The sequence below is a fragment of the Carcharodon carcharias genome, chromosome 3, assembly GCF_017639515.1.
Source record: "Carcharodon carcharias isolate sCarCar2 chromosome 3, sCarCar2.pri, whole genome shotgun sequence".
Classification (NCBI taxonomy): Eukaryota; Metazoa; Chordata; class Chondrichthyes; order Lamniformes; family Lamnidae; genus Carcharodon; species Carcharodon carcharias.
In genome coordinates this window covers 171,728,653-171,752,043 of record NC_054469.1, presented here as the reverse complement: position 1 = coordinate 171,752,043, position 23,391 = coordinate 171,728,653, and the positions used below count along the sequence as shown (strand labels likewise).

The following is a 23,391-nucleotide window of genomic DNA, read 5'->3' as shown; positions in this document are numbered from 1 at the left end:
GATTGAAGCAAAAGGTACTCCATAAAAACTTAATTGCTGAATTCCTACTAACGTTTCTCTCTTTTAAGTAAATCAATTTTTTGCATTTTTAATATTGCTACATTTCTTCATGTCCATACAGGTGCCTTGCAGCAACACCTGCCTTACATTTTTGTTCGAGTATGTTGCTTTTCCAGATTTCCTGCCAAGAACTGAGTGTTACGGATACAACTCTGACACTATAATTCCAAGATTCAAACTTTGAATGCCACAGTCTGTTCTTCTCCAACCAAAAATGTTGCCATCACAGTTACCAACTTGCTTACCAACACCTTCAGGGACTTCTGAGAAAATTAATTTGCTCCCTGCAGGTGTTCAAATATTTTTTCCAGTAATTGCACATTATAGCACTAAGTAGTCGAGCTTCTTGACAATTATGATGGCCAAATAGCTGTCTAACTTCTTGAGCAACATTAAAGGGTCACTATTACAATTGTATTCTGATAATTTTGCCACTAGCAAAATTGAATTTTCAAAAATCGTAAATATAAAAACAATTTTCGTTATCATTGACCAAAAAAAATACTATTTCAGTTTTTACAAGAATAGATATTTTAAATCTTGGATTTTATTAATGTAAAATTAAGCTAGCAACTTGAGTTTTTAAAAAATTTATTACAGAACAATCCAAGCAATAAACTCGGGCACATCATCAACAAGTCACATATCAAGAGGTTTACTTTCACCTGTTTGGCTGTCTCGGTCACAGTGAGTATACAACCTCCAGAATGCTCTCATGTTGTTCCTAAGCTAATTTGACAATGTTGGGAGACATTGTTTGATATCTTTCATAAATTCCATTTACTGTATCCTTGGGATTCAAGCAACAGGTATGCATGGATTAGATTTTTATTGAAACATTTGACCAGGAAGATAAAATCAACAGAGTAAACTTGTGATATTTGCTAATGATGCAAAATAGTAAGAGCAGTAGAGATGTAGAAAACAGCCAAAACAAATGTGCAAAAGGATTCTGGGTATTGTGTCATTGGGAAAACAGATGATAAACAAAATACAGCACTGGTGCACAGGTCAACATTTGTAGGACAGTGCATAGAAATTAATTAACTTAAAAAGGATCCTGGGATCATGGTGGACAGGTGTCTAAAGTTGTGAAACTAATAGAGTTCTAGTATATATAGTAAGAATAGTAGCATATCGGCATTTAGAAGTTATGCCATGACTTTACAATGTCTTGGTTAGACCACATTTCAAATATCATACGTAGTTCTGTTAGGCACACCACAAGAAAACTACTTACATTGAAAGAGTACAGAAAGGTCAATAGAGCTAATCCAAAGTGTAAAGTGTAAGAGTAGTGAGGAAAGATTTGAGATGCACTATAGTCCAGGAAGAAGTTGGACCTCATCAAAGCATATAAAATATATTGAGTTGACGTTTCGAGTCCTCATGACCCTTCAACAGAACTGAGTGAATATAAGGAGAGGGGTGAAATATAAGCTGGTTTAAGGTGGTGGGGGGGGAGGTGGTGTAGTTGTAGGGACAAGCAAGCAGTGATAGGAGCAGATAATCAAAAGATGTCACAGACAAAAGAACACAGAGGTGTTGAAGGTGGTGATATTATTTAAACGAATGTGCTAATTAAGAATGGATGGTAGGGCACTCAAGGTACAGCTCTAGTGGGGGTAGGGTAGAAAGACTAGCAGGGCAAAAAGATTTAAAAAATAATGGAAATAGGTGGGAAAAGAAAAATCTATATAAACTATTGGAAAAAACAAAAGGAAGGGGGAAGAAACAGAAAGGGGGTGGGGATGGAGGAGGAAGTTCAAGATCTAAAGTTGTTGAATTCAATATTCAGTCCGGAAGGCTGTAAAGTGCCTAGTCGGAAGATGAAGTGCTGTTCCTCCAGTTTGTGTTGGGCTTCACTGGAACAATGCAGCAAGCCTAGGACAGACATGTGGGCAAGAGAGCAGGGTGGAGTGTTAAAATGGCAAGCGACAGGGAGGTTTGGGTCATTCTTGCGGACAAACCGCAGGGGTTCTGCAAAGCGGTCGCCCAGTTTACGTTTGGTCTTTCCAATGTAGAAGAGACCGCATTGGGAGCAACGAATGCAGTAGACTAAGTTGGGGGAAATGCAAATGAAATGCTGCTTCACTTGAAAGGAGTGTTTGGGCCCTTGGATGGTGAGGAAGTGAAGGGGCAGGTGTTGCATCTTTTGCGTGGGCATTGGTAGGTGCCATAGGTGGGGATTGAGGAGTAGTGGGTGATGGAGGAGTGGACCAGGGTGTCCTGGAGGGAACGATCCCTACAGAATGCTGCCAGGGTGGGTGAAGGGAAGATGTGTTTGGTGGTGGCATCATGCTGGAGTTGGCGGAAATGGTGGAGGATGATCCTTTGAATGCGGAGGCTGGTGGGGTGATAAGTGAGGACAAGGGGAACCCTATCATGTTTCTGGGAGGGAGGAGAAGGCGTCAGGGCGGATGAGCGGGAGATGGGCCGGACACAGTTGAGGGCCCTGTCAACGACCGTGGGTGGAAAACCTCGGTTAAGAAAGAAGGAGGACATGTCAGAGGAACTGTTTTTGAAGGTGGCATCATCAGAACAGATGCAACGGAGGCGAAGGAACTGAGAGAATGGGATGGAGTCCTTACAGGAAGCGGGGTGTGAGGAGCTGTAGTCGAGGTAGCTGTGGGAGTCGGTAGGCTTGTAATGGATATTGTTGGACAGTCTATCACCAGAGATTGAGACAGAGAGGTCAAGGAAGGGAAGGGAAGTGTCAGAGATGGACCATGTGAAAATGATGGAGGGGTGGAGATTGGAAGCAAAATTAATACATTTTTCCAAGTCCCGACGAGAGCATGAAGCAGCACCAACGTAATCATCGATGTACCGGAGAAAGAGTTGTGGAAGGGGGCTGGAGTAGGACTGGAACAAGGAATGTTCCACATACCCCATAAAGAGACAGGCATAGCTGGGGCCCATGCGGGTTCCCATAGCCACACCTTTTATTTGGAGGAAATGAGAGGAGTTAAAGGAGAAATTTGGTTTGGGATTAGTAGGTGGAAATGTGTTACTTCCTGAGTAACAACATTGAATGCAAATAAAAACAAATGTTTTTGACAGAAAAGTCAACTTACAGTTTACACTTGAAAATTTGCAAGTTTTGGACATTAATGTGAAGAATATTGTTGCTGAAATATTTTTCTTCACGCTCAGTATCAGCATCAACTAGTTCCAAAACATAGAAGGACCAGGATGGTTCAAAACTGATGGAAGGTCATTGATCTGACACTGTTTTGCTCTACAGATGCTACCAGGCCTGCTGAGCATTTCTAGCATTTTTTGTTTATATTTCAGATTTCCAGCATCGGCAGTGTTTTTCTTTTGTGTTGTTGTTCAGAGCTCGTTCGTGTGTCAAAAACATGACAGTCTGTAGAACGTTTTGCTAAAAATGCAACAGCAACTTCTCCATTTCTCATGCTGATCCAACCTGTCTTTTAGTGACACTCCTTAGCTTTTTGAGCCAAGTCTTAACGTTAATTAGCAGAGCCTTCATTCAATATTACTTACATCCAAAGTTATTTTGGCTTTGCAACATTGATGTTGTTTTCCTAGCATCAATTCCAAATTGGCTTGGTGCTGGTATGTCAAAGAAGAGGTGAAATCATACTGTGCAGCAGCAATGACAAATACGTTAACACACTTGTATGACATTCGTTTGCTCCCCATGAAATTATAGCAGCAGAGCAAGAGCAGATCTCAGAAAATTTATGGCCAAGTGTATGGAATTTTTTTTGTTTGCCACTGTCTGTGCAGCAGTCCAGCAAAAACAGAATTAAAAATCTAGTTTATCAGCACATGATATATACTTGAAGCCAGTGAGGGGTGACAAAGTTCAGAAGGGTATCATGCTGAATTAGACAAGGCTGTCAAAAATCAGAACAACTCATATTTTTATAACATTTTTAACATATGGTGAAATCGACCGGTCCCTTTGGCATTGGACATCATGGTGGGCAGGGGGACCACATTATGGCGAGAAGGCCAAAAATTAGTTTCACGTCGTCATGAAACCAGTTTCTGATTATCTGCTCCACCCGGTAATGGTGGGCCACGTTTCCTGCTGCTGCACATCAGGAACCTAATTTCAATACTTTAGCATCTTATTATAAGCCCTGCTCGCCGGAATCATCCCCCATTTCAAATTTACTGCCCGCGTCGGTGTGACTTCAGAATAGCATGCTTCATGGCTGCCTTTAAAAGGCGTGCACCCAGGTGACCTGAACATCAAGAGGAGCTCAGAGGTGAGTACACACAACCTTTTGCAGTGCTTGCAAGCATCGCCCATAGGACCTCAAGGAAGAAGCACTGCGCATTTCGGAGTGGGCACGGGCAAGTCACATTTTTCCCGCTGACTTTCAGTGCAGTGCTGGGGCAAGGGCTCAGTGCACATCAGGCCGAGGGGTGAGGGTTGGTCAAGGCAGCACAGACTGAAGAAAGTACACAAGCGCATTGGGAGAGCTGCCTCACAGACTAGTCATGCAACAGCCTGACATAGTCATACTCACAGACTCATACCTTACTGATCATGTCCCAGACACTACGATCACCATCCCTGGGTATGTCTTGTCCCACCAGCAGGACAGTCCCAGCAGAGGTGGTGACACAGTGGTATACGGTCAGGAGGGAGTTTCCCTGGGAGTGCTCAACATCGACTCCAGACCCCATGAAGTCTCATGGCACCAGGTCAAACATGGGCAAGGAAGCCTCCAGCTGATTACCATATACTGCACCCCCCCCTCCATGCTCCCCCCCCCCTCAGCTGATGAATCAGTGTTCCTTCATGTTGAACACCACTTGGAGGAAGCACCGAGAGTAGCAAAAGTGACGAATGTATTCCAAGTGGGGAACTTCAATGTCCGTCACCAAGAGTGGCTCGCTATCACCACCACAGACCAAGCTGGCCAAGTCCCAAAGGACATAGCTGCTAGATTGAGTCTGCAGAGGGTGGTAAAGGAACCAACAAGAGGGATAAACATACTTGACCTCATCCTCACCAACCTGCCTGGTGCAGATGCATCTGTCCATGATGGTGTCGGTAGGAGTGACTACCACAGAGTCGTTGTGAAGACGAAGTCCCGTCTTCACATTGAAGATACCCTCCATCGTGTGTGGCACTACCACCATGCTAAATGGGATAGATTTCAAACAGATCTAGCAACTCAAGACTGGGCATCCATGAGGCGCTGTGGGCCATCAGCAACAGCAAAATTGTACTCAACCACAATCTGTAACCTCATGGCCTGGCATATCCCCCGCTCTACCATTACCATCGTGCTAGGGATCAACGCTGGTTAAATGAAGAATACAGGAGGACATATCAGGAACAGCACCAGGCATACCTAAAAATGAGGGGTCAACCTGGTGGAGATACAACGCAGGACGACTTGTGTGCCAAACAGCATAAGCAGCAAGTATTAGAGTTAAGTGTCCACAACCAACAGATCAGATCTAAGCTCTGCAGTCCTACCACATCCAGTCGTGAATGGTGGTGGACAATTAAACCACTCACTAGGGAGGGAGGCTGCACAAATATCCCCATCCACAATGATGGAGGAGCCTAGCACATCAGTGCAAATGATAAGGCTGAAGCATTTGCTACAATCTTCAGCCAGAAATGCCGAGTGGATGATCCATCTCAGCCTCCTCCGGAGGTTCCCAGCATCACAGGTGCCAGTCTTCAGCCAATTTGATTCCCTCCACATGATATCAAGAAATGGCTGAAGGCACTGTATACTATGGGCCCTGACAAAATTCTGGCAATAGTAGTGAAGACTTGTGCTCTAGAATTTGCCACACCCCTAGCCAAAATATTCCAGAACAGCTACAAGACTGGCATCTACCCAGCTATGTGGAAAATTGCCCAGGTATGTCCTGTACACAAAAAGCAGGACAAATCTGACCCAGCAAATTACCACCCCATGAGCCTACTCTCCATCATCAGTAAAGTAATGGAAGGGGTTATCGACAGTGCTATCAGGCCGTACTTGCTTAGCAATAACCTGCTCGCTGATGCTCAGTTTCAGTTCTGCCAGGGCCACTCAGCTCCTGACCTTACTGCAGCCTTGCTTCAAACATGGACAATAGAGCTGAACTCCAGAGGTGAGGTGAAAGTGACTGCCCTTGACATCAAGTATTTGACAGAGTGTGGCACCAAAGAGCCCTAGCAAAACTGGAGCCAATGGGAATCAGGGGAAAAACTCTCCGTGGCTGGAGTCATACCTAGCACAAAGGAAGATGGTTGTGGTTGTTGGAGGTCAGTCATTTCATTTCTACGACATCATTGCAGGAGTTCCTTAGGGTAGTTTCTTCTGCTGCTTCATCAATTACCCTCCTTCCATCATAAGGTCAGAAGTGGGGCTGTTTGCTGATGATTGCACAATGTTCAGCACCATTCGCGACTCTTCGGATACTGAAGCAGTCCATGTCCAAATGCAGCAAGACCTGAGCAATATCCAAGCTTGGGCTGACAAGTGGCAAGTAACATTCTTGCCACACAAGTGCCAGGCAATGACCATCTCCAACAAGAGAGAATCTAACCATCATCCCTTGATATTCAATGGTATTACCATCACTGAATTCCCCATTATCAACATCCTGGAGGTTATCATTGACCAGAAACTGAACTGGACTAGCCATATGTGGCTACTAGAGCAGGTCAGAGACTAGAAATCCTGTGGCGAGTAACTCACCTCCTTACTCCCCATAGCCGGTCCACCATCTACAAGGCACAAGTCAGGAGTGAGATGGAATACTCTCCACTAGCCTGGATGAGTGCAGCTCCCACAACACTCAAGAAGCTTGACACCATCCAGAACAAAGCAGCCTGCTTGCTTTGCGCCCCATCCACAAACACTCACTCCCTCCATTACTGACGAACAGTGGCAGGAGTGTGTATCATCTACAAGTTGCACTGCATCTTAGAGATTCACTTAGGCAGCACCTTCCAAGCACATGAACACTACCACCTAGAAGGACAAGGGCAGCAGATAGATGGGAACACCACCATCTGGAAGTTCCCCTCCAAGTCACTCACCATCCTGACTTGGAAATATATCACCGTTGCTTCACTGTTGCTGGAAAATCCTGCAACTCCCTCCCTTCTACCTACACCACATAGATTGCAGTGTTTCAAGAAGGCAGCTCACCACCACCTCCGCAAGGGCAACTAGAGATGTGCAATAAATGCTGGCCCACCCAGTGAAGCCCACATCCTTAAAAACATGCCGGGATGGTGGGGGTCAAGGCAGCACAGACTGAAGGAGGTACACAAGCACGAGCTGGGGTGAGGTTGGGGCGATGAGGGTTGTTGTCACAAACTTGGATAAGCTTGTCAAAAGTGAGCATTCTTCTCCAGCTGAGACAATTCAGCAGCAGCTCTGCTGACATGCTTGGATTTAGGCCTCTGAAGCTTTTTTGCCCATTGAAGAAACGCAAAAGCATGAAAGTGCCACCAAATGCTCCAGAACTTTTTCACCTGTGTGTTTTAGGGGGTGGCAGAATAATTGGCCGACTGGGAGTTGGAGAATTTACTGGCGAAAGGTGCCCGTGGCAGAATCACTGGTGGAGGCCCTAAAAGCCCCTTGCATTGTCTTTATTGAGGTTTGGACCAGTCTCCTCCATGGTTCAAGCTAACAGTGCAATCTTGCAGTGCGGGTTTAAAAAATGCCTGCGCCTGAGCTGAGAGCACAGCATGCAGTCCAGTGGCTGAAGCTCTTGCCAATTGGTCAAGTGGAGTGGGGTGGAGGTGGGCGGGGTTTCGGGCAGCCAATGAGCATACTACACACTGGCCATCCAAGTGGTGACCAGCACTCCAGCATGTGGAGGGACCTTCAGACATAACCAGGAGAGGCTCTTAGGACACATATGCTAACCCATGCATCTCTCTTTGATCCTGAAGGAGGAAAAAATCAGGATCATGGAGCCTGGTAATTTAGCAGAATGCCTCGTGGCTTAAAGTGAGCAAAGAAGAAGAAAGGAGGAGTGCAGAGGAGACGCCTAGCTCAGCAAAGGGAGGAGCACCTCCCTCAAAATAAAGGGGCGGCAGGGCCTGTTGTGCACGCAGCTGACGATCCGCAGAGAGCCATTGCTTTTGGCATTTCACTAGATCCAGGGCCTGTAGACGACGTTTGTCATTTCTGCAGATGACTGAGAACCAGTTTCGCCAATTACTGCACATGTCTATGGAACTGGTCGGTCACACCAGCCACCTGCTCCATAGAGGGCATCCACTGGCAATGGCAGTGGAAGTGACTACAGCCCTCAATTTTTATGCCAGTGGCTCCTTTCAGGGCTCCACAGGTGACCAGTGTGGAATTTCACAAGCCTTCATGCACAAGTGTATCCAGGAGGTCACGGATGCCATCTACATGAAGGCACAGAACTTTGTGCATTTCGACTGGGATCAGGAAAGCCACAAAGCAAGAGCGCTGGGATTTACACAGATCACTGGTTTTCCAAAGGTGCAGGGTGACATCAACTGCACTCATGGGGCGCCATGTTCTCTGTGACAGCACACGGTCAACTACATCAACTGCAAGGGCTTCCACTCCCTGAATGTTCAGCTGGTGTACGACCACCAGAAATGCATCCTACTGATCTTCGCACAATTCCCAGGGAATGTCCATGAGTCCTACATCCTTAGCGGATCCCTAACATCTTCCAGGAGCTGCAGAGGCTGCAAAGTTGGCTCCTTGGGGATGAGGGCTGGCCACAGAGGATGTGGTTGATGGTGCCCTTGCGACGGCCTCAGACTGCAGCAGAGCAATGGTGTAACTAGGCTCATGCCGTGACCTGGACTTTGGTAGAGCAAACAATAGGCATTTTGAAAATGAGGTTCTGGTGCCTTGACAGGTCCTGTGGAGCACTGCAATCCAGTCCACCAAGGGTGTCGCACATCATCATAGCTTGTTGTGCGCTCCACAACCTGCCACTGCACAAGGGGAGGGTCTGGTTGGTGAGGAGATGGAGTTGCTGCACATCTCCTCCAGTGAGGAGAATGTCGAAGGGGATGATGGTAATGAAATCCTCGAAGGCGAGGATGAGGCCATCGCACTAGCCAGACGAGGCAGGCATGAGCACTTGGGAGGCCCTCATAGCCGCAGATGCGTGGAGGATGATGACGAGATGCAGTGAGGACAGACCTGACATTCTTGTATCTTGTATCTGTGAACGTTTGACTCCTGTGTGACTGATGGCACTCCATAGATCTTTACATAGCCTCAGTGGATGTCCGACTCCTGTCTGGCTGAGGGCACCTCACTTGTGCTCTGTGATCAGGGTCATATTATGGAGACGCAGCCGTGAAACTTAAATGCACCTGATCCTTTGTCAGACTTCATCATTGATGTGTCCAGTGAGTGTGAAGTCAGACCATCACTTTGGTCTGAAGGTTACACACTGCACGGGGAAGAGAGCATAGACTGGGACACATGCCTTTATCTTGTGCAGGAACCAAGGTTTCACACCTGAGTGACACAAGCATTACTCATCATAAGGAGCAATAGGCAAAGGGACATTCTTGGGAGTCTATTTACAATAGTGAACATCATGTACAAGTGATTAACGCCTGTACCCAGGCTGTGTAACTACACCTTCTTCGACAACCTTTAACTGATGATTTGTTTGTACTTCAGTCCCACCCAGTGCGGAGGGGGGCTGGGAGGGAGGAGGACCTCCTCATGAAACTGCTCCTGGGCCTGGCCAAGTTGGCCATTAACAGGTCTAGGCAGTGGGCGATCGAGGGGGTCGTCCAACCCGACTGTCTGCCCCTCTTCCGCAGCTACATTCGTGGCCTGGTGTCAGTGGAGAGAGAGCACACGGTGTCCCCAGGCACCGTTGAGGCCTTCCATGTTCAGTGGGCACTACAAGGACCGAGGTGCTTTATATTCCCCCTTAATCACATTTTGATTTAATGTTGTAAATTTCCTTTGAAATTTGTCTTTTGTTTTTGCAGTTTCCCTTTAAGGGGCTGCCTTCTACTTTATCCCTCATTTTGTTAATTTAGTTCATTTGTTTGTGCTCAAAAAAGTTACATCTTCCGAACCCTGCTTTTATGTCTTGGTGCACCCCGACATCCACAGCGGAGGTAGAGGCAGCCTGTTGACTGCTACATCCTGTCTGTGATGACCTTGGTGGGCGTCCTCTGGAGGACTGAGACCTGCTTTGGGTGTCCTGTTGTGAGCCAGCTGCACCCTCCTAGGTCTTTTGAGCTGGAACAAGCAGTCACAGGAAGAGGGGATTTGGATTGGCCAGTCATTTCCGGAGTCACCTGGTTAGATGGCCCTAGAGTGTCGAGCTGCTTGTCCTCCTCCATCTGGGTGCCCGACAGCCCCTGGCTGACTCCTTGAGGAGAAGGGGAAGCTGGAGTGAGTTCAATCTGCCCCACATCTCTCTCACATTGACACTGTTGGAGGCCAAGTAAAGCAATGGAGTATAGCCTGCGCAGGACTGATGTCCTGGCCAAAGGTACCCATGGCATCTGCCATCCTGCCCATGTTGACCTCGATCGTTGGTATGCTGGCGCTATCACCTCAGACTGAAGGCGGACAGACTCCCCCTTCGTCCCTTGCGATCTGAATAGTGCACCAGACATCCCTTCCTGATGTTTCTGTGATTGTCTTTGCAGCTCCAGCAACTGATTGAGGACCGAGTCCAGAGGCTCATCGTCTGACTCAGACTCTGCAGATTCCTTGCCTCCGGCAGTCCTCCAAGTGCTGGTGACCTTGGATATCCCTGCCTCTGCCTGCTGTGGAAGAGTACGTGTGGTGTGCTCACCAGATTTTGATCCCGAAGCTACTGTACATCTAGGTGTTTGTCGCTGTGCTGGTGGAGGGTGTGGGGGAGTGCCGTGACATGTCTTCAATGGTGTTGCTCTCAAGGTCCTCATTCAAAGTGCTCTCAATGCTGGAGTCACAGTTGCCTGAGGGCGACGTGTCAGATGTGCCTAGGAAGGAAAGTGGAGATTATTAGTGCTTGGCAGCCGCACTGGAAACAGAACAGTGGACTCAGAGTAGTGTTGAGTGAGGGATTATGTGGTGCAGGATCCTCACATGGGAGTTTGCCGCAGACCTAACTGTCACTGCAGGAATGGTCGCGTCCTCTCCAGCCAGCTCCAAAGCTCGACTCTTGAATGGAGTGAGGACTTTGATGTCCGGCATTCCACCCCTGGTCTGGGACCTCTCCCGGCTATTGCGTGCAATCTTGTCCTGCATAAAGACAGATGGAGAGAGTGTGAACAAGGCGCATGCCAGGCCATATGAGAAGGATGCCAGGCATGCATGTGTGCTGAGTGGAGCCATGGATGGGATGAGGAGGAAGCCTCCAGAGGAGATGAGGCCTGATGAGATGTGAGGATGTGTGAGTGGTGATGTCCGTTGAGCTGGCAGTGAGTGAGATGCCAGTGCATGTGTGATGGGCTTGTGAGTAGGTGAGTTGAGATTGATGAGATGGTTAACTTACCCTGACGACACAGATGAAATCATTCATCTGTTTTCTGTACTGGATGGCTGACCTCTTGTGTGCAGCATTGGCACTGACCACCTCTACCACCACTTCCCAAGCCGGAGTGGTGAGACTGATGTATTTTCTGCGGCCGGGGTGGAGGTAGAAGACTTCGTGGTGGACACCCAAAGCGTCCAGAAGGTGTCACAGGAATGTGTCGCTGAATCAGGGGGCCGCAACCTTCCTGGTTTTTGGGGCCATGTTTTCAGCGGAGCAGTTCCGGGCTGCAAGCATTGAGAAGTGTGCACGTGGCTGCATTTTAAATATGGTGCCTGGCATGAAGAAGTGGCAAGGTAACCGCATGGCTGGTGAATTGGAGGCCTGCCACCAGCGATTCAGCGTGTTTCCTGTGACTGTGTAATTTGTGGCAGGAAGAGGACAATACAGCGCGAAAACTTGCCATTGTTACTACACTTAGTACAAATCTAGGATAATTCCGCTCAGAGAAAAAGGTCTTCAGAGAAGAACAATCTGAAAAAATTAATGCCAAGCCAACGAAGGAGGTATTAGAATGGGTAACTAAAACCTTGGTCAAAGAGGTGTATTTTAAGGAACATTCTGAAGGAGAAGAGGCAAGTTGAAGATTTTCAGGAAGGAATTCCAGAACTTACAGCCTGAGCAGCCAATGGTACGACCATCAGTGGTTGAGTGAAAGGAGTAAAGATGGACAAAAGGCTCTCAGAGTATTGTGTGGCTGGATAAGTTTACAAACATAGTGAGTGGTGAGACCACGAAGAGATTAAAGCACATGGATGAGAATTTTAAATCTGTGCCATTGACGGATGTTGGTTAGCAAGCACAAGATTGATGGAGAAGCAGAATTTGCTGTTGGAAAGTATGTCGGCTGCGAAATTTTGATTAGCTGAAATTTTTGGAGGGTGGAAGATGGGAGGCTGACCAGGAGAACATTGGAATACTTGAATCTAGAGGTAACAAAGTCTGGATGAATTTCAGAATTGATGGGCTGAAATGGGCAATGCTACAGAAGTAGAAGTAGGGCAGTCTTTGTGATGAGGAAGATTTGGGGCAGGATTTTCTAGCAAAGTTTGTGAGCCCCAACCTAAGAACCAAATTGAGCTCCTGACCCCGCACAAGGCAGAAGTCAAACCGGCAAAGATATTTTCCTGGAGGCAGCCTACTAATCGTAAACTTATCCCATCAAGAATGGCAGGTGGGCACCCAAGGCTGCTGGCCCAATCAGAGGGCCGGCAGCTGCAGAACCTCGGCAGCCCCACCAGGAGAGGTGGGTGCTGCTGAGGCAGGTAGGAAATTGGAAGAACACCTCAAGATGGAGGTGCGCTCGGAGGCATTAAATTATTGAATATTTCAGAGGGGAAAGGCGGCAGACCCTGGGGATCAGAAGGGAAACTTCTCCAGTTGGATCACTGGGGCTTTCTTTTCTTTTCCCCTTTCCTGCCTGCAGTCCCCTCTTTGGGTCCTGAGCCTTTTGTTCTCATGGGCCCCCAGATGTGGTGCTCCAAAATCATCCCTAACTTGGACTGTAAATGTTTAAATTGCCTGTCCACCTAGGTGTCAGACCTCGGCACTGAGTTGAATAAGATACTGAGATTGCGAAGAGTCAGTTTTAGCCTGAGACAGTGGCAAGAGTGGAAAGTGGAATCAGCGATAAAGATACTGTGGGCCAGAAATTCATTTCTGTCACTTCTTTGGTCACAGAGTCACAATTCACACCCTACCATTGCTGGTTCATTTGGAAATGGGAAGCATGCAAATTTGGTGCTCCCACCTCATTTACCTGATAATAGCATGGGGCCCAGTGAGCTGCTGGCTGCTGGCATCCTTTTGTGCTGTTAACTGCCTCTGTGCTCAGCAGGGGCTAAACAGCATTGTTCTGAGATCATATAATGCAGCCAACACTCAATTCTTAAAGGGAAGCTGCACAGAATAATATTGCTGGAATTTAAAACATGGCAAATGGAACTCAAGGGCAGAGAGAGGGTTCCAGGATAACAGATGTGCCATTGGAGGCATGAATGGTAGAGATGGATAGAAGGAGAGACGTCATAGTTCTTTGTCGGATTTGGCAGCCTTTAATATGAGTGGGAACAGGTGACCAACTCCCTGAATCTGGACCTGTGATCCTGGCAGCAGTGCCACAAGAAGTTTATTTACCTCACATAGGTGGTTAAGGTCAATGAATGCATCTTCACATTTCATCTTCTGCCCGCCACAACACCAACCTCTCATGGTGCTCAATGCACCACATCCTCATCATTCTCTCAGCAGTGCTCCAAGGTATTCAAGACTCATGCCTAAAATCCAAATACAGTACCTCACCGTCACACACCTATCAATGTTGCCAGCCTTACACTCACCTCTTGCTGCATCCGCATAGCTTCAACTATTCAGCTATGGCAGAATATCACCCATGCACGGAGCTACACAGTCACTAACATTCCGCCTTCTCTCATGCAGGTCAAGTTGCCACAATATAGAAGGAATTAGAACAGAGCTGGAGGGGGACAAGGACACAAGAGCAAGAGAGGTGCAGGAGTAGATTATGCAGCCCATCAAGCCTGCTCTGAGCTGATCTTGGGCTTCAACTGCACTTTCCTGCCGCTCCTGTATCCTTGATTCCCTGTAAAACCAAAAATCTGCCTACCTCAGCCTTAAATATGTTCAACAATGTACACCCACATTTCCTGAGCCCCAAGGAGGAGATGGTTGTCAGGAAAATGAGGCCAACTGCGATGGAGCCTTTGGCACTTGGAGTCACTGAGAACATTGAGGAAGACAACATGCTCCTGCCTTATGTCCTTTCTCAATTCCCAACTCATTCTCACCCTGCTATCTGGCATGGTATGCAAGCTGCTTATGGTGATGGTGTTACCATGGACTTCCTACTACCCACCTCACACCACTTTCCTCACAACAACCTTCTCCTTCTGATTTCCTGCTTTCAGACACCCAGTCACAACAGCCCAAGGTGGAAGAGAACGAGGAACAGCACAGCACAGTTACTGAAACTGACACTAGCAGCCATATATTGGCATTGCACATACCTTGGAGGCAATTATGGATTTGAGACCAGTACATGGTCAGTCATCTGTGCACGAGTGGATTGCAGCCATGCGGGGGTGGGGAAGAATGGTTCATTTGCCAGCTCGCCAGAGGGAAAGGTTGCAGAAGTTTTGGCTGCAGAGCACTCAGATGAGAACCACAATAGGGCAGCATAGAGGAGAGCACTGGCAGGCATGCACCCTGAAATGCTGGGTGCATTGGATGGTTTGCCAGAGTCTCCTGTTAGTGTCGAGAATCATGAAAGAGTCCACTTTCAAGTTGGTAGAGGACATAGCCATCACCTCAGCTTCTATCCATCTGCCATGCTGCAGACCCAGAGGGACTGACACTGGTACTCCCATACATGTTGCACCATTTGTGCAGACTGGTCACCTACTCCACTGCCATCTCTGTGAGGATGCAGAATCACTCTCTGGCAAATTCAGGAACTCAACACGAAGCCTCCAAAAACATTGCAGAGCTCTTCCAGAAACTTTGAAACAACACAAGTTCTGATAAATGACATTACCTGCAATTTGGTTTCTTGGGCCTTTCAGGAATGCTAGTGCAGGGCTCATTGTGCACCTCAGCATTTATTGCTTGTTGAGTGATTGACAAATTTGTTGTCTGGACTTGCGTAGTCTAACTTTCATATCCAGGCATCACATCAGCCAGTTAGGCTGTGTGCCATCAGGATAGCATGCATTCATGTTGGCACTGGTACCCTTCTCAAATGGATAGGCTGCACAGGAAGCATCTGGTGACAATGTGGCACGGCAAAGCAGCATTAGGCCTCCATAGAGTCACTGGAGGGGATGCTACAGAGCTGGATTTCTCGCCAAAAGATTGTAGTGGGAACAAGAAGCAATAGCTTCAGTCTCCCCAGTGTTTAGCTGAAGAAAATTATAACTCAGCTAGGAGTAGATGGCAGAAAAGCGGTCTGATAACAGGGAGGCAGTGCAGAGAGAGAGCACGAAAAAGAACATGTGGAAGCTGACTCCAAGCTGCAGTAAATATGAAGTGGTAAAGTGTCTAGCATCTCCTCCCAAACAAATTACTTTGCAATTTCTTATTGGTCTCTTGATGCATATATCTGCATATATCACAAACTTCACAAACATGCTAGTGCCATCATGATGCAGACATGGAGTGTATGAAGCAAGGAAATGTTGTCCGTGGACTTCCTAAATAAATCGATAAAAATGTATAACTGTTAACAGGTAAATAACTGCAATAGGGTGCATAGTAAAAGAAAATCACATTGAAGCAACGGGCACAAGATAGAGGTTTGACTATTGTTCTAATACATGGAATTCACTCTTCAGACACCCCTGAAATTTTAAAAAGATTCACATAATAGATCACAATGAGAAGTTGTACAATATAGTCAAGTAAATTAAACACAGGGTCAGTAAACTTTGCATGACTTGATATACATGGGTGAATTCCATACCTGTAAAGCATTGATTTTTGTTTTTGCTCTTTAATCTGTTTAAACTCAGCAGGGAAGTTAGCAGTTCTAGGTTTAATTCTAGAAAATAAAGCGGGACAAGTGGAGCATGTTTCAGTGGGACTGCATTTGAGGAACAGTGATCATAATATTTAGATTTAGACAAAGAACAGCTCAGCAAAAATACTTAACTGGAGGCAGGCTAATTTCTGTGAGTTGAAAAGGAATCTGGCACAGGTGGATTGGAATCAAACATCAGTCAGCAAAATAGTAATGGAACGCCTTCAAAGAGGAGTTGATTCGAGTACAGAGTAGACATATTCCCACAAGGGACAAAGCGTAGGCATCTAAAGTTAGAGCTCCATGAATAACTAAAAAGGTAGAAGCTAATATTAGACAGAATAAGAAACTAATGACAAATGTAAATTAATTGTACAGGAGAGAACTAAGCCAAAGATGGAAAGTACAGACATCAAAAAAGGGGTTAAGAGAGAGTATGGGAATAGATTAGAAACTATCATTACTTTTATAAGTGCATAAATATTAAGAGGGTATTTAAAGGAAGTGGGGAGCCAATTAGGGACAAAAAAAATGATCTTTTTTGTAGTGACAGAGGACATGGATGAGGTACTAAATAAGTACTTTGCATCCGTCTTCAGTAGAGAAGAGGACACTGCCAATATAGCAGTAAAGGAGGAGACAATAGCGATATTGGATGGGATAGAATTAAGGAGGTACAGGTATGCCCCATTTAAAGTGCACTCTAATAGCACATTTTTGTTTTAACGCGGTTTGTAAATAGCGGAGCTTGATCAAATAGTGCTGCCTCTATTTTTGTTTCAGTGCGGTTACTGAGCATACGCCAAGAACCGTGTTGTAACTGTACGTGCTTAGTATGTTTTTTGAAACATGCTGCCACCCGCTTGCCAGCTCTCCCGACCCCTTCGTTCCCTTCCACTCGCCGCTCCAATATCCCTCCCACTTGGCACTTCCTTCTCCTGAACCCCTTGCTCCCTCCCACTCAGTGACCCGCTCGCCACATCCCTCTCCCGATGCCCTTAATCCCTCCCATGTCACCCCACTTGCCATCTTGTTCTCTTTCCCCTCCTCTCTCCCTCCTGCTCGCCACTTACCTCTCCTGCCTCTCTTGCTTCCTCCTTACTATGTTTTTCTTCTCTTTTACTTAGTTGATAAACATCAAGACACCAGTCATGCAAAAGGGATGAAGACATTGGAACAGCTTGTTGAGATGAGAAGGGATAGAGTAGAGGTTGGGAAAGATGCATGCTTCCTATGTGTGGTGGGCCCTCTCCAGAAGGGGCTGAGGATGGAATGTGAGCAGCACGATAGATGGGATGGTGGTGATGTGAAAGTATCCGTGAGACAATCAGTGAAGAGAGAAGTCTTTTGAGTACATGATGCCATGATGAGAGTTTGAATTTGGAGGGAGTTGAAGGATGACTTACCCTGGTGAAGCAGATGAGATCACTCATCCTCCTTTGCACTGGATGGCATTACGGGTGCAGTAGCCAGCTGCATTGACATCCTTTGCTATGGCCTCCCAGGCTGGAAAGGTGAGGCTGGCGTGCTTCTTGGAGCCGACCCTTGGGTACAGCACATCCCTATGCAGCTGCTCTTCTCGGATGAAGGCTTTGAGGGCATCGAGGCAGAAGCAGGATGCAGCCGCCTTCTTGTGGCTTGCAGACTTCTTCCTCTGGTTTGCAGCCATCTCTGTAGATGTCCCAGAGGCAAGTGGGCTGGAGAGAGTGAAATGTATGTGCATGGGTGGCATTTAGATATGGCGTCTGGACCTTTGACCCTCCAAAGTAATGGTGGGCAGATGAATCAACTGCCAACCCAACGAGTGAGTCAGAGAGATACTCACCTGTGCATAGTTAATGAGCTCCCATGCATGGAATCGGGCGCAAATACCCACCATTCTGACCAGTGAGAAACGTGCCACAGAGCCCGCCTGCCACTGCACTTAGTGCAGAATATGGAAAATTTTGCCCAATAGTCAAAAGAGAATTGGAGAAATACTTTAAGGGAAAAAACATACAGGATTATGGAGAAAGAGGAAGGGAGTGAGACTAATTAGATAGCTCTGCCAAAGAGCTGGCACAGACAAGGTGGGCCGAATGGACTCGGCCTGTGCTGTATGATACTAAAAGAGGCAAAGAGGAAGGAATTTAATTGGTGTGAGGCTAGACAGGTACAAATCCTGAATCACCCCAGAGTGAAGTAATTGATGCCTGGTTTATTTGTGACTTGCTTTTTAATCATGCATTTCCACAGAATGAAGGTGGGCAGAGTAAAATGAGGTATGAGTCATTTAAGAATGAGTGTACGACGTATTGAAATCTGCTTTGTGTGCTGGAAATTTGAATGGCCTTTTGTCTAAATTTCAAATCTTTTCTCAACTATAATAGGAAAGGCTACCAAGATCATTTCAAATAAATAAACTGCCAGCAAGCTCAGTATGTTCAGGGGTAATAACTACTTTACTGGCCAAGTGTGGCTCTGTCAAAGATGCCTGTGCCAGTAGTCTTTGAATACAAATTTTGTTTGTTATTTCAGAGATTTATTTTTATAATAATCCTATTGTCTGTATAATTGAATGAGACATAATTGTCGAAGCATAGTGATTCTAGACAAAAGTGAGGAGAAGAAATTGCTGGTTAATAGTTAAGACGGTCTTCTATTTTCATTGGCAAAAAGGGTTTTAAAAAATTCAGATTATGAGGGGGAGATAGTGGCATAATGGTAATATCACTGGACTAGTAATTCAGAGGCCCAGGATAATGCCCTGGGGAAATGAGTTCAAATTCCACCACAGCAGCTGGTGGAATTTAAATTCAATTTAAAAAAATCTTGAATTGAAAGTTAGTCTCTGTAATGATGCCATGAAACTGTCATCAAATGTTGCAAAAGCCCATCTGGTTCACTAATCAGCTGCACTTACCTGGCCTGACCTACATGTGACTCCAGACTCCAGACCCACAGCAATGTAGTTGACTGCCCTCTGAAATAGCTTTGTTATCACTCAGCTGTACCAAACTGCTACAGAAAAGTCAACAAGGAATAAAACTGGACAATGTCCCAGACACCACCATCACCATCTTTGAGTATGTCCTGTCCCACCAACAGACAGACCGAGCAGAGGTATCAGTACACCCTGAAATTTCATGGCATCAGGTCACACAGGGGCAGCGGAAGCACTGAGGGTAATAAGGGCAAGAATGTACTCTGGTCTGGGGCCTTCAAGATTGGCTTGGTAGCACCACTACTGACAGAGGTAGCCGAGTCCTGAAGGACATGTCTGCCAGACAGGCCTGTGGCAGATGGTGAGGCATTCAACAAGAGGGAAAAACCTAATAGACTTTGTCCTCACCAATCTACCTGTCACAGATGCATCTATCCATGAGAGTATAGGTAGGAGTGACCACCACACAGTTCTATCTTCACATTAAACATACCCTCCATCATGTTGTGTGGCATTACTGTTATGCTAAATGGGATAGATTTTGCATAGATCTAGCAACTGAAAATTGGCATCCATGAGGTGCTGTGTGCCATCAGCAGCAGCAGGATTATATTCAACCACACTCTGTAATCTCATGGGCCAGCATATCCCTCACTCTGCCATTACCGTCAAGTCTAGGGGTCAACCCCAGTTCATGAGGAGTGCAGGAGGGCATCCCAGGAGCCGCACCAGGCATACCTAAAAATGAGGTGTCAACCTGCTGAAGCTATAGAACAGGACTACTTGTATGCCAAACAGTATTAACAAAAAAATGATAGACAGAGCTAAGCGATCCCACAACCAACGAATCAGATCTAAGCTCTGCAGTCCTGCCACATCCAGTCATGAATGGTGGTGGACATTAAACAACTAACTGGAGGAGAAGGCTCCAGAAATATCCACATCCTCAACGATGGAGGAGCCCAGCACATCAGTGCAAAAGACAAGACTGAAGCATTTGCTACAATCTTCAGCCAGAGGTGCCGAGTGGATGATCCACCTCAGCCTCCTTCTGAGGTTCTCAGCATCACAGATGCCAGTCTTCAGCCAAATCGTTTGACTCTATGTGATATCAAGAAACGGTTAAAGGCACTGGATACTGCAAAGGCCATGGGCCCTGACAACGTTCCTGTAATAGTAATGAAGATTTGTGCTCCAGAACTAGCTGCACCCGTAGCCAAGCTGTTCCAATGTAGCTACAATGTAGAAAACTGCCCAGGTATCTCCTAGCCATTAAAAAGCAGGGAAAATCCAACCCGGCCAATTACCGCCCCACCAGTCTACTTTCGATCATCAGAAAAGTGATGGAAGGTGTTGCTGACAGTGCTATCAATGACACTTACTCAGAAATAACCTCCCCATTGATGCTAAGTTTGGGTTCCACCAGGGACACTCGGTTTCTGAACTCATTACAGCCTCGGTCCAAACATACACAAAAGAACTGAACTCAAGTGGTGAGGTGAGAGTAAATGCCCTTGACATCAAGGCCACATTTAATAGAGTATAGCATCAAGGAACCCCAGCAAAACCAAAGTCATTGGGAATCTGGTAAGTCTCTAATCAGTGGTTTAGGTTTATTCTATTCCTAAGGTTTAAAATGGTATAGGAACTATACTTTTGTACACAGGGGAGCAAGCAGGAATGTAGTCATACTAGCGGACAGTGTTCTTGCAGCAAAGAGCGATAGTCCAGATGGCTGTGTTGCCTCCCCGGTGCCAGGGTTTGGGACATTTGCTCAGGGCTGGAGAGGAACTTACAGTGGGAGGGGGACGATTCAGTTATCATGGTCCATGCAGGTACCAACTACATTGGTAGAATAAGGAAAGAGGTTCTGCAGTCACTACGAAAAGCTAGGCACAAAATCAAGAAACAGAGCCTCAAAGGTAATAATCTCTGGATTATTACCTGAGCCGCATGCAAATTGACACAGGGCAAATAAAGGATTAGGGAAAAGAATGCGTGGCTCAAAGACTGATGTGGGAGAAGTGGGTTCCAGATCATGGGGCATTGGCATCAGTACTGGGAAAAGTGGGGGCTGTCACACCTTCCATCAGTCTACACCTGAACCATGCTGGGGCCAGTGTTCTAGTGAGCTGCATAACTAGGGAAGTAGAGAGGGTTTAAACTAAATGAATGAGAGATCAAGCTTGGGTAGATGTGGCAAATCAAGGGTAGAATCAAGGCAGGAGAGCAAAATAGTAATATGGGAAATGAGGGTCAGAGAATGGCAGGAAAGGACAAAGAGAAAAAACCTAAGAATACACCAACAGTCAAGGCTAGATGCTACAAAGATAACAAAAAGACAAAACTAAAGGCGCTGTATCTGAATTTGTGTAGCATTCATAGCAAAGTAAATTAATTGATAGTGCACGTTAAAGTAAATAAATATGATCTGATAGCTATTACGGAGATGTGGCTGCAGGATGAGAAGGATTGGGCCCTGAATATTGAAGGGTATATGACATTCAAGAAGAATAGGAAGCTAGATAAAGGTGGAGAGGGAGCACTGTTAATCAAGGGTGGCATTGGTGAGGTTGGTTCAGGAGATCAAGATGTAGAATGGGTTTGGGTGGAGATGCAGAATAATAGGGGAAAGAAGGCACTAGTGGGAGTGGTTTACAGTCCCCCTAATAGTAACTACAATGTAGGACAGAGTATAAAGAAGAACTGTTGGGTGCATGCAATAAAAGGACAGCAATAATCATGGCTGATTTTAATCTATATAAGCTGGGAAAATCAGATTGGCTGTAGTAGCCTGGTGAGGAGTTCATAGAATGCTTTCAAGAGAGTTTCTTAGAACAGCACATTCTGGAACCAACCAGAGAGCAGATTATATTAGGCTTGGTATTGTGTAATGTGACAGGGTTAATTAATGACCTCAGAGTAAACGCACCCTAGTAGCAACAACCACAATATGATTGAGCTTTACATCCAGTTTGAAAGGGAGAAGAGTGGGTCCAATACTAGTGTTTAAAACTTAAATAAGGGAAACCATGTGGTCATGAAAGCTGAACTAGCTGAAGTGAACTGGAATACTAGGCTAGAGAATAGATCAATAGAGAAGCAGTGGCAGACTTTTAAGGGAATATTTCAGAATACTCAGAATAAGTATATTCCTACTATAAAGAAAAATTCAAAGGGAAGGGCCCACCATCCAAGGTTAACTAAAGAAGTTAAGGAAAGCATCAAAGTAAAGGAAAAAGCATATAACTTTGCAAAGATGAGTGGCAGGTCAAATGATTGGTCAGAATATAAAGAATGGTAAAGAATGACTAAAAGGTTAATCAGGAGAAAGGAATTAGAGTATGAGAGGAAGCTATCTAGAAATGTAAAAATGGATAGCAAGAGTTTCTACAGGTATTTAAAAAGTGAAAGAGTAAGTAAAGTAAGTGTTGGTCATCTAGAGACTGACAATGGGGAAATAATAGTAGATACTAAGAAAATGGCTGATGAAATGAACAAATATTTTGCTATAGTGAGTACAGAAGAAGATACAAAAAACATTCCAGTAATAGCTGTAAATCAGGAGGTGGAAGGGAGAGAGGACCTTGATGAAATTACAATTACTAGGGAGATGGTACTGAGAAAACTGATAGAGCTGTGGGCTGACAAGTCTCTGGGTCCTGATGGACTTCATCCTCAGGTCCTGAAAGAAGCAGCTAATGAGGTAGTAGATGCATTGGTGTTAATTTTCCAAAATTCGCTAGATTCTGGAAAGGTTCCATCAGACTAGAAAGTAGCAAATATAATCCTTCTATTCAAGAAGGGATAGAGGCAGGAAACAGGAAACTATAGGCCAGTTAGCTTGATGTCCATTATGGGGAAGGTGTTAGAAGGTGGCACAGCACACAAATCAAGAAGGCTAATGGAATGCTATCTTTCATTACAAGAAGAATTGAACATAAAAGTAAGGATGTTGTGCTTCAGTTATACAGGGCATTGGTGAGACCACATCTTGAATACTGTGTGCAGTTTTGGTCTCCTTATTTAAGGAAGGATGTAAATGCATTGCAGGCAGTTCAGAGGAGGTTTACTTGATTGATACCTGGAATGACCAGGCTGTTTTATGAGGAAAAGTTGAACAGACTGGGCTTGTTTCTTTTGGAGTTTAGAACAGTGAGGGGTGACATGACTGAAATATATAAGATCCTGAATGGTCTTGATAAGGTGGATGTGGAAAGAATGTTTCTCTTGTGGGTTAGTCCAGAACTAGGGGGAACTGTTTTAAAATTAGGAGTTGTCCTCTTAGACAGATGAAGAGAATTTTTTTTCTCTCAGATGGTTGTCCGACTCTGGAACTCTCTGTCTCAGAAGGCAGTGGAGGCGTGGTTGTTGA

At 45.8% G+C, this 23,391-nt stretch overlaps 1 protein-coding gene across 4 annotated transcripts in view; it reads left to right on the top strand.

Annotated features, from left to right (window-relative positions):
- The window catches only part of ankhb (ANKH inorganic pyrophosphate transport regulator b), a 196,309-nt gene that overhangs the window by 115,161 nt on the left and 57,757 nt on the right, over nt 1-23,391 (top strand). For 3 of the 4 annotated variants that reach the window (XM_041184499.1, XM_041184497.1, XM_041184496.1), the window contains exon 8: nt 661-747. The exons of the other annotated variant lie outside the window; for it this stretch is intronic. In XM_041184499.1, coding sequence (XP_041040433.1) covers nt 661-747 — 87 coding nt within the window. The remainder of the gene's footprint in view (nt 1-660; nt 748-23,391) is intronic. 4 annotated transcript variants of the gene reach the window in all.